This window comes from Mercenaria mercenaria, chromosome 1 (assembly GCF_021730395.1).
Source record: "Mercenaria mercenaria strain notata chromosome 1, MADL_Memer_1, whole genome shotgun sequence".
In the NCBI taxonomy this organism is placed as follows: Eukaryota; Metazoa; Mollusca; class Bivalvia; order Venerida; family Veneridae; genus Mercenaria; species Mercenaria mercenaria.
Window position 1 is genome coordinate 44,913,630 of NC_069361.1, and position 26,414 is coordinate 44,940,043.

The 26,414-nt window shown below is 35.1% G+C and overlaps 1 protein-coding gene across 5 annotated transcripts in view; it reads right to left on the reverse strand.

Annotated features, from left to right (window-relative positions):
* Positions 1-26,414, reverse strand: part of LOC123540295 (myosin-VIIa-like) — a 203,365-nt gene that overhangs the window by 78,665 nt on the left and 98,286 nt on the right. For all 5 annotated transcript variants that reach the window (XM_045325202.2, XM_045325211.2, XM_045325189.2 and 2 more), the window contains exon 17: positions 18,951-19,108. In XM_045325202.2, the coding sequence (XP_045181137.2) occupies positions 18,951-19,108 (158 nt within the window). The remainder of the gene's footprint in view (positions 1-18,950; positions 19,109-26,414) is intronic.

The following is a 26,414-nucleotide window of genomic DNA, read 5'->3' on the forward strand; positions in this document are numbered from 1 at the left end:
CCATTTGAATAACAGTCTATATATTTCATGAATCAACATTAATTTTACACTTTTCTTACACAAAATTTATATTTTCCTGCACTCAATGGACTAGTTGTCAGGAAATCCTTTCTAGTGGTTAAGTTAAGTCCCCTTAGGGATTCTCTAAACCTGAAAACAAGAATTACTCTATCATTTCTGCCAAGTAATTTTGTCCCAAATGACACTGCCTGGCAGACTACTCCAGACAATAATATCAGTATTGTGCATGATTGCTTTCAGATTTGAGAAATTGTTAACTGGCTATTTTCTGACAATATTTAAATGTGTCAAGTAAGTAAAACAACTCTGAAAAGGAAGACCTAGCAGTGGACAATTAAGTGATTGGAAGGTTTTAAGGTTACACAGTAACTGCTGTTGATTAAAAAAGACTGGTAAAATGATTGATGCATAATGTCTGGAATACAGAGAGACTTTTGGTGATATAAGAGAAGCTGCACAAACTGCTAGTAACCCTCATCTTCAAGACAAAGCATATTTCTGCAAGATCAGCCTTCTTTCACATGACCTGAATGGATTTTCCTCTCATTTAAAGATCAATTCATCAATTTGAAAGTGTTGCTTACAAAGAAGAAGAAAAAATCACCTCTGAGACGTTATGAGACAAAGTTCTATGGAACTATACCTGTGGAATCTTTTTATAAAAGTTTGTAAATTATTGCAATTCTGTGTTTACTGTGCTGAATTAATATTTCCCATGCTTCCATTAACAAGCACCTTGTGTCTTTAAATGGAATACATAAACAAACGGTGAAATCTCCAATTCAGAAAGACCAAGGCTATACTTCTCTATCAATTATTTACTTGCCCATTTTTGTATGTAGAAAAGCACTAACAATGTGGTATCTTACGATCTCATGGCCAATTGATTTTTCTATAAGAGATTTAAAGCAACTATATCCCTCTTATTCACAAAAGAAGTAATCATTGGAAGGAAATACAAACATCAAAAAATATTCTTCTTTTAATTCTTCCTATAAAATAATCGCAATAAAATGTTACGGGGATTTTTTTCATGATGATTATCATAATGTATTCTTCTATAGGGCTGTTATGGCTCATGATTTTAAAACAATAATGCATTTAAAACAGCTGAAAATCTGGAACTAAATGGTAAAGAGATACAGAAATACAACAGAAATGACAACTGTGCGACTCTGTCCCCAATTTCTATGAATTTCTGAGAACAATTTTGCTGCCTAACCTCATAATTAGCTAATCCAAATTACAACAATTTTTTTCTAGTTTTGCGCTAAGATGATGACTTTTTTTATTACATAAATATTTATTCTGATAAGCTTTCTTAAATGGAAGGCTTTTCATCAAAAAGCACTTATTCAATTTATGCTACATCATTTGCAGAAAAAGTTTAAAGCTTAATTTGAGTGTACAAAAGTCCACTTTTTAAGTTTTCAGGAAGAAAATGGCAATAGTACAGTATGAGGAGAAACAGCCATCACTCCAGGAGCTCTGAACCTGTGAAGTCTCACTAAGGCTCTGTGGCTAATTTGAACTACTTATCCACTAAACTACTGCTCCCTGGAAGTCAGTTACACAATTTAACTGTGGGAATTTATACCATACACACTACATCAACTGCATAAACTGAGATGACCCAATTTTATTTAAATTTCAAGAAATGGCAGTGTCATATAGGGTCAGTCAATGGTGTGGAAAACATTTCTGGCAGGAATGCACTGCCATCTTTCATAGATCAGACTATCTTCACAGTTAAATGTAAAATCAAATATTATTAAGTTACAGACATTGTATCACAGTAAAATTAATACAATACTCGCAGAAGCCAGATTATTCTCCATTTTTTCTATAATTTATAACTTATTCTGTAAATTATAAAATTGTCTTTGCAATGTTTATATGCCAAAACCAATTTGAAATCTATCATTCTTGCACTCTTCCTACACAAAATCTATATTTTCCTGCACTCAATTGACTAGTTGTCAGGAAATCCTTTCTATCGGTTAAGTTAAGTCCCCTTAGGGACTCTCTAAAACTGAAGACAAGAATTACTCCATCTTTCCTGCCAAGTAATTTTGTCCCATCTGACAAAAAGCCTGGCAGACTACTCCAGACAATCATTATCAGTATTGTGCACGATTGCTTTCAGATTTGAGAAATTGTTTACAGGCTATTTTCCGACAATAATAGATTAAGTAAGTAAAACAGCTCTCAATGGAATATACTGGCAGGAAGGCCCAGTGTTGGACAAGTGGCTGGAAGGTTTTAAGGTTACACAGTTGCTGATTTGAAGACTGAATAAATGATCGATGCATAATGTACACGTCTAGATAATAGATCAACTTTTGGGAACATAACAGAAGCAGAAAAAGCATATTTTTGCAACATCAGCATATGTACATATTTTCTGAATGGTTCTCCCTCACATCAAAAGCTTCAACTCAAGTGTTGTGTGTACAAAGAAGAAAACTTCAAAACTGCCACTCGAAAAAAACTTCTGTAGAACAATGTTTAAGAGATCATTTATACAGACTGTTTAAATCATCACAGTTTCTTGTTTACAGATCTGTATTAATACTTCCCCTGCTTCTATTAACAAGCACTTTCCATCTATAAATGAAATACATAAACAAATGACGAAATCTCCTATACAAAAACACTACACTTCTCTATGAATTATTTACTTGTCCATTTTTTATATAGAAAAGCATTAACAATGTGGTATCTTGCGATCTCACGGCAAATTGATTTTTCTACACGAGATTAAAAGCAACCATATCCTTCTTATTCACAAAAGAAGTAATCAACAGAAGGAAAAATACGATATAAAACCCACTATAAAATTCTTTTCATGAAAAAACTGCTATTGTTACAGAAGATTTTTTTCATGCTAATTATCATATCTTTGTTCTTTAGCGTCATCATGACTATAAGATTTTAAAATGATGACATACTGTAAAATGATTTTGCAGCAACTGAAATCAGGAACAGCAGAAAATCATAGAAATCATCACAGCAACTCTCGTACTATAAAGGTTCCACATATGAGCCGTGCCATGGGAAAACCAACATAGTGGGTGTGCGACCACTATGTTCGCTAACAGTTTCTCCAATTCCAATAGGCTTTAAAAGCGAACAGCATGGAGCCTGACCAGACTGCGCGGATGCGCAGGCTGGTCTGGATCCATGCTGTTCGCACACCCACTATGTTGGTTTTCTCACAGAGCGGCTCATATGTGCCTCTCAGTTCTATGCATCCCTCTCAATATTTTCCAGCTGATTCTACAATATAACTGCTTATATAACATTACAACAATTCTTGTATTATTTTCTTCTAAACAAAGGCAAAGCAAGCTTTCTTCAACATGTGATCTAAAACCTGGTTCAATATTTCATTTATTTAAGTTACTCTAGTTCATTATAGAGGTCATTAATTCTGTAAAGAAAATTAACAAACTATTTCTAAGTCCATTTCTTATAAAAACGTAAGTACCAATGCTACGTGAGCAGAAACTGTTAATGGCTCCATTGGGTTTAAAACTGTGATGTCTAGGCTCAGTGGCCAACACCTTTGCAACCTGATGCTCCTTGGAAGTCAACAGTACATGTAATGATAGTCAGAGGCCATACAAACTGTATCAAAGAACTTCTGAATCAATTTAGCTTAAAATATCATGAACATTTTGAAGAACTGATTCAATGAACAGTATGGCACTAAATATTGCTTAATTTAACAGATGGATAATCTCCTAATTCACTTGTATTTGTTCTAACAGACAGCAGAAATCTCCTTAAATCAATTATAAAATTGAATTAGACAGTTCTAGAAATTGTGACACAATTTTAAACTAGCTGGCCTTGGCCTTAGTTACACTATTTTCTTCTTTATATTTCTCCAGCTTATTCCCATAACAATAAAACTATCTTCGTAGAAGTTAATTGTTCCGAAACTCATTTAAAAAAAAAGCCTTTAGGTTTCTTGAATCATCACTCAATGGACCAGTTGTCTAGTGGTAAACCTGACAACAAGAAATTCTCCATCATTTTTGCCAAATAAGTTTGTACAAACTGACAAAGCTTGCCAAATCATATACCAATTAAAGACAGTAATAATTATACCATATAACACTTTGTAGATTTTTGTTTGTTTTGTTTTGGGTTTAACGCCGTTTTTCAACAGTATTTCAGTCATGTAACGGCGGGCATTTAACCTAACCAGTCTTCCTGGATTCTGTACCAGTACAAACCTTTTCTCCGCAAGTAACTGCCAACTTCCCCACATGAATCAGAGGTGGAGGACTAATGATTTCAGACACAATGTCGTTTATCAAATAGTCACGGAGAACATACACCCCGCCCGAGGATCGAACTCACGACCCCGCGATCCGTAGACCAACGCTCTTACCTACTGAGCTAAGCGGGCGGGTTATAGAAGAACTCCATGACTCAGCTGTGCTTTAAGTTTGAGTAAGTTTTACAGGGCCGTAAGGGGTCTGTCACGGACATGGAAAATATCTTTAACACTAATATTAAACAGATGTCAGAGTCCTATGACATCATCATATCTGTTGATGAAGATGACAGAAATTTCCTTAACCAAAGTAGAATTTAATTAGTGGCAGAAACTGTTTCATATTATAACTACATTCCTCCAAGTAGCAACACTATTCTCTCTTCATAATTTCTCAGACTATTTCTGAAAACTAAATAACTGTCTCTGTAACTTAGGTAATGTGCCAAACAGTCTATATCATTCTTGAATCAACATTAATCTTACACTTTTCCTACACAAAATCTATATTTTCCTGCACTCAATGGACTAGTTGTCAGGAAATCCTTTCTAGTGGTTAAGTTAAGTCCCCTTAGGGATTCTCTAAACCTGAAAACAAGAATTACTCTATCATTTCTGCCAAGTAATTTTGTCCCAACTGACAATGCCTGGCAGACTACTCCAGACAATCATATCAGTATTGTGCACGATTGCTTTCAGATTTGAGAAATTGTTTACAGGCTATTTTCTGACAATAATGTGTCAAGTAAGGAAAACAGCTCTCAATGGAATTATACTGAAAGGAAGGCAATGCTGGACAAGGGATTGGAAGGATGGAAGGAGCTGATGAATAGAAGACTTGAAAACTGATTTGTGCATAGTTCCATAAGATGCATGGTTGCATTCTGTGCTTCAAAAGGATCTTCTTTTAGATTTTATTAATTATCACAACAGCAATCTTTATGTGCCATGTGCCAGCTGTAAAAAGTCTCCCCATAAAAAGTTTCAGTGTTGTTATATTTTCTGGTTCATTGGGATCATGGAATCCATTCCATACCGATGTAATAGGGTTCCGCTTAAGCCGGTGCTAGGGGGCATGTGCCTCTCATGAACAGACTCAATCAAACCGAGTCTGCTTCTATTCTGCTTGGTTGCATTCTCTGCTTCCAAAGGATCTTCTTACAGACTTTATTAATCAAACTCAATAGGGACTAGCAGCGGTGTAGGGGCAGAGCCTTTTTTCTCTCCACTCAGACATTGTTCAGGTTGCAATCCCAATGAGAGATGCGAGGACTGATGAAGTCAAGGAAAAAGTCATTGAGAATAGATAATGTACCAATGCTACAATAACTTTCTAAACAAATTTTGTAAAATATGTCAGCAATAAACATGTTCAGTTTTCAAACTGATGAATGTCACTGTTACAAGACTAAAATTAGATGTAATTTCTCATTACAGACTTTAGAAAAAAATTCTGAATTTGGCAAAAAAAACCAATACATTGTATCTAAAACGTCTTGTGAAGAAATCATGACTTTACAAACTCATTTCAGCAACTAACCTGGAACGCCTTGAAACTGCCAAAATACATCCCATTTTTGACAGGAACTATATTTAAATGTGCTTTCATCCAAGATGGCACACATCACTCTCACTTAACAAGTAAAAACCTTGCTTGTGTAACAGCTTCTTAAAAATGTCAAAACAACGAGGAAATGGAAGAAACTAAATTAAAGATTCAATAAATGTCAGACTAAATGCCACAGCTGAAGCTGAACCGACTTTCCAACTCTTTGTTGGAAAGTATAATTGTGTATTGTATAATAGCTTATTAGCATTTATAACTAACATATACTTAATATATACAATTATATTCCAATGTCTTAATATGGTCATGCAACTTCACGCTGCCATTTTCGTTAAATGGAGAATGTGATTGAAGCATTACTTGGAACATTTTTGTACAATGATCAAACTGTCCAGAGAATATCTGCCATTCACACAAGAATCAAACTGCCTGGAAAATGACTGCTGTTCATGCACAGACCAAAATAATGACCCTCTGAATGGAACTGTCATACTGGCTGGGAGTTTCCTGTGTTTTTTTTTGTTTTTGTTTTATTTATTTCTACTAATATTTGTAGAATACTATATGCAAGAAAATTTAGTACTTATTGCTGGTAACTCAGTACAGTAGCATTACCATCTCTGTAGTAACTCTATATATTTTTTGTCCAGTTGGATATTTTTTGTAGGCACCTACAACTGGTGGAAGATTCTAATAAACTGTTCCAGTATGGCTACGCCTATAGTGTATGTGTGTGAAATGTCAGGTTGTGGGTTAGGTAGTGCAGGCTGACAAACTTTTGGAATAACATCATAAAATGAGACATTGAATACATGCGTTTACAATCACCTTGATAAAATGCAAACAAAAAACTCTATTTTAACAGCAATATAAAACACAGAAAAGAAACAGTAAAGTTACAAAATGCAGTAAACAGTACCATAAAACCAATCCATTTTAAAGCAATTCAATTGATTTTTAGTATAAAATGACAGAATGAATAAATCAAAGTAAGGAACAATATTGATCCGGAAGCTTTGAAGTAGGTCTGTATATAATCGGAAGGTTACAAATGAGCCGTGCCATGGGAAAACCAACATAGTGGGTGTGCGACCAGCATGGATCCAGACCAGCCTGCGAATCCACGCAGTCTGGTCAGGCTCCATGCTGTTCGCTTTTAAAGCCTATTGGAATTGGAGAAACTGTTAGCGAACAGCATGGATCCTGACCAGACTGCGCGGATGCGCAAGCTGGTCGGGATCCATGCTGGTCGCACGCCCACTATGTTGGTTTTCCCATGGCACGGCTCAAATCAATTAACATAGCCTGTAATCCATTTAAATCTATTTTCTCTTACAGAATAAATAAACAGAAGCATCCTTTTATCTCAGATCTCGGTGTTCTTAATCTAAAACCTGGAAAATTATCAATAAAATCTTAATTGAGATCATTCATTAAGCAGAGAATTCCCCAGAATTTATAATAGGATTACAATTATCTTGCACCATTGTATTGAAATTCCAAATAACCCTAGAATGTCTACATCAGATATATATAACTGTCTCAACAGATTTAAACTTTCATCCTAAAGGGATTGAATTCCAGATTTTTGCTAATTATCATCTTTTTTTAAAACTGAAGTATGATCATATGAGCCGTGCCATGAGAAAACCAACATAGTGGCTTTGCGACCAGCATGGATCCAGACCAGCCTGCACATCCGCGCAGTCTGGTCAGGATCCATGCTGGTCGCTAACAGTTTCTCTAATTCCAATAGGCTTTGAAAGCAAACAGCATGGATCCTGACCAGACTGCGCGGATGCGCAGGCTGGTCTGGATCCATGGTGGTCGCAAACGCACTATGTTAGTTTTCTCATGGCACGGCTCATATTATGAACATTACAATATGAGTTTTATTTCTCAATTATCTTAAAAACATCCAAAAACATGTGCGAGTCTAGAATTAAACCTCAGACGTATTATCTACAAATTCTTGACATTTTTTCTAGAAACCACAAAACTTAATTCTCACCAAATCAAATGTTCTTACAGTTTGCCAGTAATTCTGGCACAGCATCTGCTGAACCTCATTTCTTATTAAAGCAGTAAAAAGTAACATTTTGCCCATTAGCAATGGTTTCTATACAATGACATTTCCAAGTTGTTACATGAATAGCACTTTCATAGACAGGCTGCTTCAGATTTCATTAATATTTCATACTGAAGACAGAGAACCATGACTTTAACAGCTCTAAAAACAACCTTGGTTACAGCAGTTATCTGTAGATACCCATTTATAATGTGCAGCTTTTTGGCCCACCTGGGTCTGATGGATAATGATTCTAATAAAGACTCTTGTTCCCAGAGGTGAATTTGATCACCTGATATTTACAGTCCTACAGGTTATTTTATTTTCCTTCCTTTTGGATTGACCAAAAAAATTTCGTTCCCAAAATTTTACTCGAATCAGTGGTACACATTACACATGGGCGTGCATTATATATGGGTATTTATGGTATTACATGTTGTAAAATGTGTATTTTTTTTCTTTCATATTGTTCCTAAAGTATATGTTGTTTTTTCGGAGGCATAAAACAGTATATCATGGAGCTTGTATGCAGGTTCAAAAACACTAAATTGTTACCTTACATGTTCATAGGCACAACTAACCAAATTTAGGCCTTACACATCGGCATAAGAACATTATCTTCTGGCATAAAGACACATTTTTAGGATATAACTGCAAACAAACACACTAAGGAATGTTGACTGACAAAACAAATTTTATATTTTGTGCTTGTCATTGGTCACTTAACAACAATGAAAATAATTTGGCTTACAAGAGACCAGAACACATTACTGCAATGTACTGAGAAAATTAATTCATACTTGACTTTTTACAAATACTTAAATACTTTCACTGCATTTTCACAAGTGCCCAAGTGATTCCATAAAGTAGATATTTGTTTGTTTAGGTCACATGGACACAGCCTGATCAGGTAACAGTTATTGCAACTTTAAAAGCTATATTTGTGCACTGAGGACCCCTGGGGCGCCACATTATTTTGGGCGTGATCAGGCACTTGGGTTAGAATCACTGCAGCTGGATGGCTTCCTCTCTTGATGACAAGAGCAGAGCTTGAGCCCAGGGATGAGATAATTCAGCAACCTAATCACTCATCTACATGATGCTTCCACCATATACAGTGAAACACCGCTCGCTCGAGCATCGATGACTCGAGCACCCGGGCTCGCTCGAGCAATTCATGTGGTCCCGGCCAATTTCCTTCTATTTTCTATGTGAAATTACCATGGCTGGGTCGAGCATCGATAACTCGATCGCTCGAGCATGACACCTGGTCCCTGTGTATTAATTTACTCTTTGTTGCTTATGGCAAACTCGAGCAGAGGTGTCAAAATTTTTCACACCGTCGGCGATCAAAATGTATCGGTTAATTTAAAATTTTCGCACGTTGTGAGAATTGCATGGTCTATTCCCCGACTATCTTAAATGTTTGTTTGTCGGTATATTTGATCTGATAATGAGATTAATTATTGATGAAAGGTGGAAGAAAAATTTTATTGATCAAAATTGTTATTAATTAATATTTTTTTAATACTTTTTTCTGCGGGATCGAGAAGATAATTATGAGATTTTAATATTTTAATCAACAGTTGTTTGCATGCAAATAAAGGAAATAAGATAGCCTTTTCATAAAATTGAGACGATAATTATGAAATCTTAATTTGGAGAAGAAAATTGCGAATTCGATTACAGTATTTCAATAAAAAAAAATGAAATGTCTTAGCTGTTGCTTCACATGTGCCATTTACGATCTATCATAAATAACGTTTGTAATACGTTTTTTGAAAATGTCACGAGTGTGTTATTATTACGCATCACCGTTTCCTCTGCAAATGGTCTCGATGACAATTGGTAAAACAAACTTCAATTTTCTTAGTATGTTGGTCAATGTTTGGGTCGCTCGAAACCATGGATAACTCGAGCATTTTGCTCATCCCCTTGCGACCTCGAGCGAGCGGTGTTTCACTGTAGTAGAACAAGAGCACCACCTTGCGGGTGCTGACGCTTCTCTGATTTTTTTGTATAATAGAAATATTGTCCTACCCATGATTTTCTAAGTCTAAAAAGGGCCATCATTCTTGCAAAAAGCAGAATAGAGTTATGTTTCTTGATGTTCAGTGTCAACTTATGATGGTGAAAACTGTTGCAAGTTTTAAAGCAATAGCTTTGATAGTTTATGAGAAAAGCTGACTTAAACATAATACTCAACCAAGAAAACTGATTTTCTAAGTCCAAAAGGGGCAATAATTATTGCAAAAAGCAGGATGGAGTTATGTTTCTTGATGTACGGGTCAGCTTATGATGGTGAACAAGTATTGCAAGTTTCAAAGCAATAGCTTTGATAGTTTAAGAGAAAAGTTGACCTAAACATAAAACTTAACCAAGAAATCTGATATTTTCTAAGTCCAAAAGGGGCCATAAATCTTGCAAAAAGCAGGATGGAGATATGTTTCTTGCTGTACAGGGTCAGCTTATGATGGTGAACAAGTGTTGCAAGTTTTAAAGCAATAGCTTTGATAGTTTAGGAGAAAAGCTGACCTAAACATAAAACTTAACCAAGAAAACTGATTTTCTAAGTCCAAAAGGGGCAATAATTCTTGCAAAAAGCAGGATGGAGTTATGTTTCTTGATGTACAGGGTCAGCTTATGATGGTGAACAAGTGTAGCAAGTTTCAAAGCAATAGCTTTGATAGTTTAGGAGAAAAGTTGACCTAAACATAAAACTTAACCAAGAAATCTGATATTTTCTAAGTACAAAAAGGGCCATAAATCTTGCAAAAACCAGAATGGAGTTATGTTTCTTGCTGTACAGGGTCAGCTTATGATGGTGAACAAGTGTTGCAAGTTTCAAAGCAATAGCTTTGATAGTTTAGGAGAAAAGCTGACCTTAACATAAAACTTAACCAGGCAACGCCGACGCCGACAAAGTGATGACAATAACTCGACATTTTTTTTCAAAAAATCAGATGAGCTAAAAATCAGCCATGACAAGCAAGTAACAGAAACAGCTTTTAAACACCAGAATAGAAAATTCACCCAGATACAATTCCCAGCATTGTCGTTAATGGTATTAGCTGTTCAAACCAGGAGCTTTGGCTTTAGGAAATATTGTTGTTTTATAACAACGACTTGCAAAGACATTATGTGCCCCTTGAGATGCAATAAACATACAAACTAAACACTCTACTGTGACCGACCAGTTAGAAATGAGAACGGAATCACATTAAAGACATCTGCTTATAGAAACAGTTTTTTATACCATCATATTCAAAAGACAAGATATTCCTATACAGTCGACATCGTACTTGAAACCACCTCTATTAAGCGATTTTTGTATTAAACGACCAGTTGAAATCCCTCCCGAACGTTTTCAATATATAGGTTCAATCCATTAAACGACTTTTTTATTAAACAACTAGCGACCACATTAACGTAGTCCCGACAGGTAAAATATTTGACAGAAGTATCTATTAAGCGACCGGGTACCAAATTTCTACAAAGCATTTCTTCATCTGTGTAATTAGCGAGTACGTTTTGCACGTGACTGAATGCAATTGACCTTTGTATCAGTCGAACTGACAAACAATATAGCCATAATTTTCAAAGTTCGTTGACTTGGAAAAGTGTTCACGATGTTTAAACAGATTTTGAAACAATACATCTATGTTCTATAGTTACATTAACAGTTAAAATAACGTTTCTTTTCATCTGACTGAAATTCATTAAGAGACCATTCCATAAAGAGACCACTTCTTTGCAGTCCCTTGGATGGTCTCTTAACACAATGTCAACTGTAGATGTCATAAACCTACAAGCAGAATTCTGGCTCCTTATGGCAACAAAATTAAGCAATCAAAAAGATTTTCATTCCTGATAAAAACTTTGACAACTAATGTTGTATCACTATTTTTGAAATACTGTGAATACAGATGTTCCATTCTTTATTTCAGTCATACAAATGAATTATTGCTCTAACGAACCTACATGGTTAACATATTGTATACTGTACACATCAGTGCTGCAGTGTGAAAATTGCAACCAGTATGGATCCAGATAAAACTGCACATCCATCCAGTCTGATCTGGATCCATTCTGTCCGCTTCTCAATTGCATACAGGTGCTGAAATTGATAAACAAACAGTATGGATGTAGGGATAAATATACAGTATGGATGTGGTGATAAACATACAGTATGGATGTAGGGATAAACAAACAGTATGGATGAAGGGATAAACACAGTATGGATGTGGGGATAAACACAGTATGGATGTGGTGATAAACATACAGTATGGATGTGGGGATAAACATACAGTATGGATGTAGGGATAAACAAACAGTATGGATGAAGGGATAAACACAGTATGGATGTGGGGATAAACATACAGTATGGATGTGGGGATAAACATACAGTATGAATATGGGATAAACAAACAGTATGGATGTGGGGATAAACATACAGTATGAATATGGGATAAACAAACAGTATGGATGTGGGGATAAAAATACAGTATGGATGTAGGGATAAACAAACAGTATGGATGTAGGGATAAACATACAGTATGGATGTGGGGATAAACATACACTATGGATGTGGGGCATAAACAAACAGTATGGATGGGGGATAAACAAACAGTATGGATGTAGGGATAAACAAACAGTATGGATGTGGGGATAAACAAACAGTATGGATGTTGGGATAAACATAAAGTATGGATGTGGGGATGACCATACAGTATGAATGTGGGGATAAACAAACAGTATGGATGTTGGGATAAACAAACAGTATGGATGGGGGATAAACAAACAGTATGGATGTGGGGCATAAACAAACAGTATGGATGGAGGATAAACAAACAGTATGGATGTAGGGATAAACAAACAGTATGGATGTGGGGATAAACATACAGTATGGATGTTGGGATAAACAAACAGTACGGATGTTGGGATAAACATAAAGTATGGATGTGGGGATAAACATACAGTATGGATGTGGGGATAAACATACAGTATGGATGTGGGGATAAACATACAGTATGGATGTTGGGATAAACAAACAGTACAAATGTTCGGATAAACATAAAATATGGATGTGGGGATAAACATACAGTATGGATGTGGGGATAAACATACAGTATGGATGTGGGGATAAACAAACAGTATGGATGGGGGATAAACAAACAGTACGGATGTAGGGATAAACATACAGTATGGATGTAGTGATAAACATACAGTACTGGATATGCCCTGACTTGCTGGTTATGTAGTCCTAAAGCTGGTTTTTGCACAGCGGTGCTCATATATTATATATCTACTGGTCTTCAGATATGTGTCTCCCTACAAGTTTTGCTGTAAATTAATCCATTAGCGGATTGCTTGATTTCATTTAATCTAACAGACCTTAGAGCACCTGGGGATTCGAAAATTGATTAGTTTTGCTGTAAATTCTACTGCTTTTAAAACAAAGAGAAGTGAGTTCAATGATATTTGTATGAGATGTCAAGTGCTCTATCTGTATGTAAGTAGATTTATCCTTTTTCAAACATATATTACACATAATACACGGCTGTTCCTCCGAAAACTTTTGTTTCAGAATGTAGCAAAATTACTATTTCTGTAGGTTTTAAGTCAACAGAATTCTGATTTAAAGATTCTCGAAGTGTTTCATGCAGTGTTCTATATAGAAAAATGTTATTTTTAAAAAGTGGTATTTACAAAACTTACAGATATTCACATCATGTTTACAAAGGTAATTGTGCTGAATCTTAAAAACAGGTGTATCGATTCATGCTACAAAGCCTACGTCAACATTTATGCCATCTTTATATGGGAATTTACAATATATATAACTATTCATCATGTTACAACATAGATATGTATGTATGAACAGACTTATCATGTTACAACCCCTGCATCAACATTACCATAATGTTCATCATGTGAATATGCAATATAATGTATTATTGTATCAACACAAACACTAATTTGTGTTGTAACAGCTGAAAATATTTATAAAACCTACAACTTTGTATCATGTTACATCACCTGCATATTAAGCATTGCATTGTGTTACAACACCTACATAAGTCTTACATCATGTTACAACACCTATATCAGCATTACATCATGTTACAACACCTACTTTAGCATAGCATCATGTTACAACACCTACATAAACAGCTGTACAATATTTATAAATATGTATTTGAGAATTGACAATATTTACATATGAAATTTGAAGCAGTTACAATTATGTTACACTACTAACATAGCATACAACATGGTAAAGGTGATATGATTTATCAAGATTTAGTCTAAATGAAAGTGGATGATCATGAGCAGATGAATGTCAGACTTTACAAACTTATTAATTTGTTCTTCACATTTCATTGTGCATAACATATAATATTTGAGCTGCGGCATGTGAAAACCAACATAGTGCATTTGCGACCATGGATCCAGAACAGCCTGTGCATCTGTGCAGTCTGGTCAGGATCCATACTGTTCACTAACGGTTTCTCTAACTGCAATAGGCTTTGAAAGCAAACAGTATGGATCCTGACCAGACTGCATGGATGCGCAGGCTGGTCTGGATCCATGCTGGTCACAAACGCACTATGTTGGTTTTCTCATGGTGTGGCTCAATTGTGTATTGCAGTGATTTGTTTCCTTGACATGATATGGGTATAACATTTTTTTTCACCAGTATTTCAGCAATCAAGTCAAGGCAAAGATTTTATTGGCATAAACATAAAATTTAGGGATGGCAACGAATAGCATTTTTGGTATTCGAATATTCGGTCAACCTTCCGAACGAATATTCGAATATTCGGTCTTCAAGTGATCAACAAATCAGCTCAAAATCCTACGTGTTTTTCATACCCTAATCAGCGACATGCATTAATTCTACTTTCGTTTACACCGGAAGTCATTGACGAATTAAAACTGACAAATCGTTCTCATCGCTTGTTTATCTTTTGGAGTATAAAATACTCGTTGTTTGCCTTTATATACAAATAATTTATATAGAATTTATTTATTTCTTACAGGGGTGTAGCCCTCGCGTAAGTGAAGTTTTTCAACGCATATTACACGTAACCGACTTCTTATAGGATGATCGCGTGAAATACTTCAAAGGCATTGCTTGCATTTTGACAGTAGATGCACTGCGGGTGGGATAAGGGTAATTTTAAGGAAAAAAATGGCTTAACTTTAAGTCTCTTTGTCTGAAAATTGAGTATTGATTTTTTTTTTAAAAAGTTAACCATACAAAATGCATTTATTCGTCATTTCATTCAGATAATCCGATTTACGTCAAAAAATGATATGCATCCCATTTGACTTGTTTGCTACACTTTTCGGCATTTTTCTTTACACAAATACGTCTTTTATCGACTTTGATTGAAATCCGAGTAATTAGTTGAAGTGCTGTCTGATCATTTTTAATTACACACGGTTCGCACCTACTGAAAACAAGGCGAGCTCTAACCGATTTACATCAATTTGTGACCATTAAAAATTTCTAAAGGTAAGCAATTAGCGGTATTAACTACGAGTACACTGTCATCACCATAGCGATGTACAATCTCGGTACGCTAATATACAAGTTTAAGTTTCAAACTTTGCTAATATACAAAATGACACGTCTGACAAAGAAAGAAGCCATTTTCGCGCGAATTTATAATGAAAGCGGGTTTCGGCAAATTAGATAAACAAACATTTTTTGTTCTTTCATTTGGGTTTTATTTATTTTTCATGATCTTATATTTTTTCCGAATATTCGAACAGTATTCGAATATTCGTGTAATGAACGAATATTCGAATATTCGAATATTCGTTGCCATCCCTAATAAAATTTAATAATGTTCATCACCATATACACAATGTGGTGGTTCTACGTACTGGTACTGTACATAAAAACTCATGATACATTGTACGAATAGTAATTTCAGATAGTATATATGTATATACAACTGTTAACATAACCAGTGTTTAAGTAAAGAAGCAATGTTAACATAACCAGAGTTTTCAGAATCTGTGCCAGCACTAACTCACAACTATCTCTGGCAGGATGAGAATGTTCAGAAATGTTGTCTTTTGCCGAATCATCAAAGAGAATACTTTTCTAAGCCCCTAGAATCAAACTTATCTGGGCACTCGCCTACACATAAGTTCTCAAATCTGCCCATAACTTCTGGCTAAATCAGAACGAAAACATATGGAAGAATTTCAATCTGCAGGAAATGCATGTTCCCACTGGAAGGAGCTGTTCCTCAGAAAAGACCAAATGAGCCTACATGATTGTTTTTTTGTTTTTTTTTTATTAGATAGGCAAATAAAAATCTAGACTGGTAGTAATGGTGATCTCCCCTACCTTGTTGTACAAATACTGAAGTTACTAAAATAATGCATATGTTTGCAACAGATATAAAGGAATTGACAGAATAAATAGTAAATGTGTCTAGAGCAATCTAACTTTGCAATAACTGATCTGCATTTATCAGGCTGATCCTGCAATATAAATTGTGTCTGGAATATATTTTTTGTCTAGGAACATAGAACAGACTGGTTTTAACAATCAAGTCTTTGTTTTACATTTATTTCTTTTGCCTCAAAACAAGAGGTGTCAACAAAGTTGTAAAACCCCGTCAAACCAAATAAAAGTTTCTATGCAGAAAAGGGTGTAAAGATGAATTTTGAACTAAATATAGCACTGAGAGTTCATTCGAGTTCACACACAAAAAAAGTTGTTATTATGTTCAAAAACAATAGTAATGTGTAATTACAATATCAAGAAACCTACTTTATTTTCCTGTAAAGTTGTTCCCGTGTCAATTTTCTGTAAAAAGTGAACATTTGTCTACAACAATTCATATACTAATTTCTTAAAAATGAGAAAAGATGGATGAAAATGTAATATGATAAGGGGAGGTAACTACAAGGTCTTGTAAATGAAAAGTTCGGCTTGGCAAGGCTGGACAAATCTAACAGTGATACAAATTCAAGCAAGTTAAAAATAAATACAGATAAACTGTAAAAAAAAAAGATCTATGGTTCAAGTATCTCATGACCTAATTATTCAAAAATAAATGACCTAAATTAAAATAATAGTGCATGCTTCTAACTGATATGTACTTATCATAAAAAGAATGCTTTTCTTTTCTATAAACTGCATGCACCAAGTAAAGTTAGAAAATTTTGTGCATCACATAATCTGAGTAACCTATCAATTTTTTTTAATTTTTTTTGTACACCATTTCTAGTGCCATGAAAAAGTGTGCACTGTCGATGTGAAGAGTTGAAATAAACTTGAAAAGTCTATGTCACCTAGAGACAGATATCTATTCAATTCAGGTTGTCAAACTTATTTCTCACTTTCACATGATTGTGTTAATAAAAATACGTAATTTTTTAGACAAATGCTGTATCATCTATCTCCTCTATCCTATATAAAAGTTAAGATGTCTGCAGAAAACAAACAGATTTTCTTTATATATACATTATCACATTATCACTCCCGGGAAACTGATGCTTGTGAAGACTAAGTTAGTGAGCTGGAGATGGGACAGTCCTGCTCACTAACTTACTATTTTTGATTGTCATTTACATTTGGTACTATTGTGATTGCCATTTGCATTTGGTACTATTTTTGACTGCCATTTGCATTTGGTACTGTCAAACTTTTTTAAGTTTAAATCCCATATGGATAAATAAGTGTAAATCCATAGTTCAGCCTATTTGCCTGGATGTGTACCTTCACTTAATAAACATTCTCTAGATCAAATAAACTGTCACCATATAAAATGGCAATCACAATAGTACCAAATGCAAATTGCAATCAAAAATAGTACCAAATGCAAATGGCAATCACAGAAGTACCAAATGCAAATGGCAATCAAAAACAGAACCAAATGCAAATGGCAATCACAACAGTACCAAATGCAAATGACAATCACAACAGCACCAAATGCAAATGGCAATCACAATAGTATCAAAAATGGTAATTTTAACTGTTGCATCTCTGACTCTCTTATACTCTCTTCTGCTTGCAATCAAAAACAGTACCAAATGCAAATGGCAATCACAACAGTACCAAATGCAAATGGCAATCACAACAGTACCAAATGCAAATGACAATCACAACAGCACCAAATGCAAATGGCAATCACAATAGTATCAAAAATGGTAATTTTAACTGTTGCATCTCTGACTCTCTTATCCTCTCTTCTGCTTGTGAACAGCGTTTCCCAGACATGTACATGCTACTGCAAATCTGTATCCTTTACTGTGTATAACCTGAAAGCTTGGTAGGAGAGGCCAATAATGCAAGATAAGGTGCAAGGCAGCAAACAGACATAGCAACGTTTTGTGCTAACAAAATCTAAACTCTGTTGATCAAGCGTGCGAAGTCCTGTCTTATTCAAGCTTACCCAAGTTGCAAACTCTGTATCTTTGGTTCTTTAAACATCTTTTAGTTCCATATTTCAAAAATTTGTTGCTGTCTCGTTACCCTGACAGCAATCAGTGAAATCCAACCAGACCAAACTAGTGCTCCCATGCGATATGATGGGGAAACTGGTTAAACTGTCGACTTTGGATGCAATGTGAGCCATGCCATGAAAAAACCAACATAGTGGCTTTGCGACCAGCATGGATCCAGACCAGCCTGCGCATCCACGCCGTCTGGTCAGGATCCATGCTGTTCGCTTTTAAAGTCTATTGTAATTAGAGAAACCGTCAGCGAACAGCATGGATCCTGACCAGACTGCGCGGATGCGCAGGCTGGTCTGGATCCATGGTGGTCGCAAAGCCACTATGTTGGTTCTCTCATGGCGCGGCTCATGTACTTTATCACATTGTCAAAGACTAAATTTCCCTTGTGTGGGACTGAAATTATAAATATATGTACCAGTGTGGTTAGAAATTAGAAGTTAATGTGTGTTCCTCTTCACAGGTGCATGACACATTGAAGGAAGCATAAATATAAATGACAAAGGGTGTATTTAACTTACTTGAGAGATTCTTCAATTGATAGTTCATCTTCCTCTGCTTTCTGTCTTGCAAGACGTTCCTGTTCCAGTCGCTCCTGTCTCAGGCGTTCCTCCTCGATACGCTTGATCTCTCGCAGTTTTGCGGCCAGACGACGAGCTTGCATTCCACGTACCTGAGACTAAAATTAAACAAAAATAATTTTTCAACATCACTTTAATTTCTGTACTCTATAAAAATCCATCTTACCAACTGGTTGTAGGTGCAGGTTTGGCATATTTTGACTCTTGGGTAACATTTCTGGTTAAACTCTGCAGGGCCTCGTTCCTGCCTTAATAACTTGTCCCTAACCTGAATATTCACATACACACTTATGGCAAGTGAAATATTAAAGTCAGTCTGTGCAGAAAGTACATTATTATCAAACCTCTGGAGATAAATAACTCAAACAGCCCATAGCATTTCTTACATAAAACATAAATATGAAAAATAATGATGAAAAGAAGCCGTCTATATAGACAAATATTAATGAAAATATTATGCAATTTATATGATATGCCATTTCTGTTTCATTGTATATCAGCAACAACCAAATTTTTCCATCAAAGACGAAAATTGTCTCAACATTTACATAAAAGAACGGTTACATTTGGTATTGCTATTCAATAGAAAACTAACATATTCCCGTGAATTAATTCCCAGTCGGTTTCGTTAAATCCTTATAAATGGAGATATGTCTGATGTCAGACTACTTCCACTAATATAACAGAATTCTGTGATAATTTTTTCAGAGCGGAATGGTTAAGAGGCTGCGTTTCAAATCTTGAATCCGGTGAAATTTTGGATGGAAAACCATTAAAAATCACTAAGAAAGGTTCTAAAAATAAGTACAGTTTCTCCATTTCAAAGGCTTTTGTTGTAGAGATAGGTAATAACCCATTAGCTGATAATTTTTTAGTTCACTGTAGTGTAAGCCTAATAAAAATTATTTTTCTTTTAAAATAATTTGATTTATTTTTAGAGAAATCAAATGTCACGTCCGTTGCTATGGAACCGATACGCCCTCGCTCTTATCGTTATAAATTGGTACCCGAGTTTATACAAGCCTGTAGCTAGTTAAATTTGATATCGGTAAACCTGTCAAACTTGCATAAAAGCTGAGAATTCTCGTGCGCTCTCTGTCTTTTTTTTGTACGTGGCCTGAGCGAGTACATGTAAAGTTGACAATTTTTGAGTTGACAATTTTAAAAAGAATTTAATTCTCTACGCTTGCCGAGGTTGTAATAATGAGAAGGGGGCTGGTCTGACAACAACCGACAATGAAGAAACAGGCGTAAACGAGAGGTCTGTAAATGAAAACCCGACGAGTGTAACCTTGAAAGCAGGCCTGCGGGCGAACTTGTGGCACCTGAAGGTGAACAGTCAACACTGGTGACATTGAGAAGAGGAAACAGATACTACAGATTATTCTGGTGGGTCAATTGTTATTGACTTTGAACAAATTCTTTCAAATTCTGTTGTTGTTCTTTCTAATAACTGTATAAGTAGCTTTATTCCATGTGCTAATAATAATTCCAAAGTGGTTGCGGAGATAATGGTATAAAATCCTCTTTTTGCAAGTAAATTCCTTCAAAATCGCGGTCACAAAAGATGAGTTTTTCATTTCGGATAATTAACTCAGCCAAATCCCAGCTAATATAAACGCTTTGAAACGAATGCACGTGATTGTAAAGTAGATGGGTGGTTTTAACCGGGAGTTTCCTTTTATCGATTGTTTCGAATTCAAAAAATCTTTGCTGGGTTGCACTGAATTCTTGTATAATACAGAAAGAAATAAGGAAGTAAGCAGGAAGGTTGCGGGCCCAATTTGTATCGCCTTTTTGTATCGTCCCGTAGAAACTGAATCATTACATTGACCTAGTTTTAGGGTTTAAGGTTAGTTCGAAATCTAGGATGAACGGGTTTACTATCGGAGGGAAAAATACATACGGGTTGGTGCACGCCCGGGCAACTGGGTATGAAAGAGGTAGTCATCAGGGGAAAATTTAGCAGTGAAAATTAGAAAAATGTAGTAGTGAAGATGTATAAGTAATAAACAGTAAAGAAACTAGTAATTATTATTTAAACGGCTCACGCGAAATTTGGCGTCAGTACATAAAAAACATGCGTGTAAAATTCATTATTTAATATTATGGCCTCAAACTTACAGCACCGCTAGAGAATAAATTTTGGGGAAATTTCTATAGCATTTTTGATAAATAATGACAGAAAGTTCAACAAAATTACATAAAAACAGCTGATTTTATACGGGTTTTTAACATGTGAAATTTTATATGGCGCGATCAAAAATAACTACTTAGTTTTTTTAATAAATACTTGTAAAACACTTTATACACATAATTCAAACTTTTGGCCGGAAAACACAAAAAACAGTATAAAAAATATTTATTGATGAATAAGTGGCAGCAATTTAAAACCTAAGAAACGGTTACATGTCAGCATTCTCTTTATCGACATGGCAAATTCAACGGGCGTGTAGGTGTGTGCGTTGACCTTATATCGGCCGTGTACGTACAGAATAAATATGTCGTTTTAAAATAAACATTAGTTTTACTGTTTTCATCCTAAAAGTAGGTTTGACAGTTCATTGCCCAACAGTTGCCACTTAGATGTTTTGTAAGTCATGAAAAACCGCGGTCTTTGTGGATAATTTTGCTAAAAAAAACTACAACATTAGAAGCAGCTTGGCTTGGAACTTTGAACAGAAATAACATCTTATATTTTAGAAACAAACAAAAATTAATTAAAAATAAATTATTAATAAATGAATTAGTAAGTTAAAAATGAATACCGGTAAATAAAGAAAGAAAGATTGTGTGTGCTAAAAGGACATTTTTGGTAAATAAAATTTTCTTTGGCTGGGGTGGGCTATCGTTTGGCAACTGTGTTTAAAAGTTTATTTTCTAAAACATGGTTCCAATCGTAAGATTTGGGGAAAAATTTCTAAAAAATTTATGTGGCGGGAAAATTCTATCGACTGGAAGGTGACGGGCGTTTGATTCGTTAAGGGTTTATCAGTTTAAACGTTTCTTGACTTCATTATTGAAAGCCCGATTTGATCTAGCTCGCGCGTTGTCATAATAGACGCAAACGTGAACCGCAATTGGTATTTAACCTTAGTTTGTTTAAGTTGTTGCATTGCGTTGCAGTTACATATTTCCGTAAGGATTATGATTTTTGATTATTCGGATGACTGGCAATGTCACGCTTGGTCTCCTTCCCGTCGAGTGAATTTTTCTAAAACTTGGTCGGAGCCCTCGCGTTACCCTATCAAGTTTAATTGAGCGGCCGTTACAACCCATCTTTTTATAATATTATCCCATCTTTTTTATAATATTATGTAAATGGAATTGAACCTTCAAACCAACTTGACAGGAGTTTCTGTGCCACCCTGTCTCGTTGAAAATGTTACTGCGTATTTAAGATTGAATTAGGTTTAAATTACTTAACGGATAACTTTATTTTTGTCATATTAATTTTTGTTGTTGAGTTTGTTCAGAATTTTTGGGCAAGGCAGTTAAGTTCATTAACCTTCATCTGGGCAGGAGCCTCAGGCGTACCCGTCCCGTTGGGGAGGTTACTTATTTTTGACATAAAAAGTTATTAATTATTTAACTTATGATCACTTTTTTTTTGTTACATTTGTTGTTATGATAGAATTGTTTGCAAGGTAATTATTAAACATATAGAGGAGGCAAGTGTGTTTATTTTTTATTTAGTAATTTCAAATAAAAAAAATTATTTTTCTTTTAAAATAATTTGATTTATTTTTAGAGAAATCAAATGTCAGTCCGTGCTATGGAACCGATACGCCCTCGCTCTTATCGTTATAAATTGGTACCCGAGATTTTACAAGCCTTTTGATTTTAAATTTTGATATCGGTAAACCTGTCAAACTTGCATAAAAAACTGAGAATTTCTCGGGCAGCTCTCTGTCTGTTTTTTGTACGTTGGCTGAGCGAGTACATGTAAAGTTGACAATTTTGAGTTGACAAATTTATAAAGAATTTAATTTCTTACGCTTGCGATGGGTTTTATAAGAGAAGCGGCTGTATGACAACAACCGACATGAGAGAACGGCGTAATACGAGAGGTCCATCGTAAATGAAAAGCCGACGAGTTTGTAACCTTGAAAGAAGGCCTGCTGGCGAACTTTTGGAACTGAAGGTTGAACAGTAACACTGGTGACATTGACGATTAGAGGAAACATATACTACAGGGTTACTTCTGGTGGGTCAATGTTATTTACTTTGAACAATTCTTTCAATTCTGATGTAGTTATATGCTAATAACTGTATAAGTAGCAATATTCAATGTGCTAATAATTTATCTCAAATGGTGCGGCAGCAATGGTATAAAAATCTTTTTTGCCCAATTAATTCCTTCAAAATCGCGGTCACAAAGATGAGTTTTTCAGTCTCGGATAATTAACTCAGCCAATCACCAGCTAATATAAACGCTTTGCAACGATATGCACGTGATTGTAAAGTGATGGGTGGTTTAAACCAGGAGTTTCCTATTCTCGATGTTCGAATTTTAAAAATCTTTGCTCGGTTTTCACTGAATTCTTGTATACAGAAAGAAATAAGGAAGATGAAGCAGGAAGGGTTGCGGGCCCATTTGTATCGCCTATTAGTATCGTCCCGTAGAAACTGAATCATTACATTGACCTAGTTTTATGGTAAGGTTAGTTCGAATCTAGGATGAACGGGTTTACTATCGGACGGCAAAAGTACATACTGGTTGGTGTCACGGTCGGACAATTGGGTATAAAGAGGTTAGTCATCATGGAAATTTAGCAGTGAATATTAGAAAATGTAGTAGTGAAGATGTTATATTAATAAACAGTAAAGAAACTAGTATAGTTATTTAAACGGCTCACGGAATTTGGGCGTCGTACATAAAAAACTGCGTTTTTAAATTCATTATTTAATCATTATGGCCTCAACTTACAAGCACCCGCAGAGGGAAAAAATATAGTGGATTTTAGCATTTTGATAAATTATTGACTGAAAGTTCACAAATTACATAAAAACAGCTGATTTTATTACAGGATTACATGTGAAATTTTAATATGGCGCTATCATAAATAACTACTTTAGTTTTATATAAATACTGAAAACACTTTATGCAATATTCAAACTTTTGGCCGGAAAACACAAAAAACAGTATAGAAAATATTTAATGAGAATAAGTGGCAGCAATTTAAAAACCAAGAGTAACGGTTTACATGTCAAGCATTTACTTTACGACATGGATATTCACGAGGCGTTTGTAGGTTTTGTTGCGTGACCTTATATCGGCCGTGTACGTACAGAATAAGATGTCGTTTTAAATATAAACATTAGATTTACTGTTTTCATTCTTTCCTAAAAGTAGCGTTTGACGTCATGCAAAGTTGCCACTTAGTGTTTGGTAAGTCATGAAAGGGAACTCGGGTCTTTGTGGAAATTTTGCTAATAAACAGATAAACATTAGAAGACAGCATTCTGGCTTGGAACTTTGAACAGAAAATATCATCTTATATTTTAGAAAACAAACAAAATAATTAAAATATTTTATAAATAAATGAATTAGTAAGTAAATAAATGATACGGTAAAATTTAAGAAGAAGTATTGTGTGTGCTAAAGGGAATCATAAGGTAATACAATCTTTGTGCAGGCTGGGCTGATCGCATTTGGCAACTGTGTTGTAAAGATCTTATTTCTAAGAACATGCGCTTCCAATCGATAAGAATTTTTGGGGTGATAAATTTCTGAACATTTATTTGTTGCGGGGAAAATCTATCCGACTGGAAGGTGAACCGGGCGTTGATTCGTTAATCGGTTCAGTTTTAACGTTTTGACTTAACATATTGTGTAAGCCCGATTGATCTAGCTCGCGCGTTGTCATAATAGACGCAAACGTGAACCGAATTGGTTTTTTAACCTTAGTTTGTTTAAGTTGTTGCATTTGCGTTGGGAGTTATAGTTTCGTTAAGGTATGATTTGATTATTCGGACTGACTGGCATGTCACGCTTGGTCTCCTTCCGTCGAGTGATTTTTATCAACTTGGTCGGAGCCCTCGCGCTTACCCTATCAAGTTTAATTAGAGCGGGCCGTTAAAACCCTCTTTATTATAATATGATCCCATGTGTTTAATTTATGTAATGGATTGAACTTCAAACAACTTGCAGGAGTTTCTGTGCCTCCCTGTCTGTTGAAAAGTTACTGCTATTTAAGATTGAATAGGTTTTAAATTACTTAACGGATACTTTATTTGTACTAATTTTTGGTGTGAGTTTGTTTAGAATTGTTGGCAAGGCAGTTAGTTCATTTAAACCCTTTATCAGCTGGGCAGGAGCCTCAGGCGTACCCGGTTCCCGTTGGGGAGGTTACTTATTTTTGACATAAAAGTTATAATTATTTAACTTTTGATCACTTATTTGTTACATTTTGTTATGATAGAATTGTTTGCAAGGTAATTATTATACATATAGAGGAGGCAACTGGTGTTTATTGTTATTTCGAGTAATTTCAACTATAAAAATTATTTTTCTTTTAAATAATTTGATTTATTTTTAAGAGAAATAAATGTCACGATCGTTGCATGGAACCGATACGCCCTACGCTTATCGTTATAATGGGTACCGTTTAAAAGCCTGTAGCTAGTTAAATTTGATATCGGTAATCCTGTCAAACTTGCATAAAAAGCTGAGAATTCTCGTGCAGCTCTCTGTCTGTTTTGTACGTTGGCTGAGCGAGTACATGTAAAGTTGACAATTTTGCCCGCCCGCCAAAACCCCATAATGAGATTACAAGGTGCCGCTTGCAATGTTCTGTTTTATAAAATGCGTTTCCGTCCAGTTTCAATATGACAATGATAATGACGAAGTTATTTATGTACGGCCAAACCCGGCCCAAAATTAAATATGCATGTATATACATCAGCAGTATACATTTATGGAATACGGACGTAAAATCAAATCTTATTCATAATATAAACCTATTAACTTGTATACTTTAGTTTCATGTATATAGTACATATTTTATATTTAAAGCAAACGTTTACGTTCTATGAAATCATAGTATGCGTACATGGCAACATTTTTATTGTAGTTTATGCTACTGCTTATAAAGGGTAATAAATGAGTACATAAATTGATATAATATTTTCCTTGGAAAATGCTTTGCTCTTAATTTCTGTAAACAAGGACATAGCAAAAGGAAGTGCATTTAATTTTCTTTACCAATTCCACATAATTTACATATAAATTATGTTCATTTTGTCAACATTATTATATTATCCTCTCTTTATCTCGAGCTGTTTCAGTAGGAAAGTTGAGACAGATTTTCTGCTCTAGTCATATATTTCAGATCGTTACTTGACGAGGATGAGTGTACAAATAAATCAAAGGTTTCCAAAGACAATTCACACATATTTACT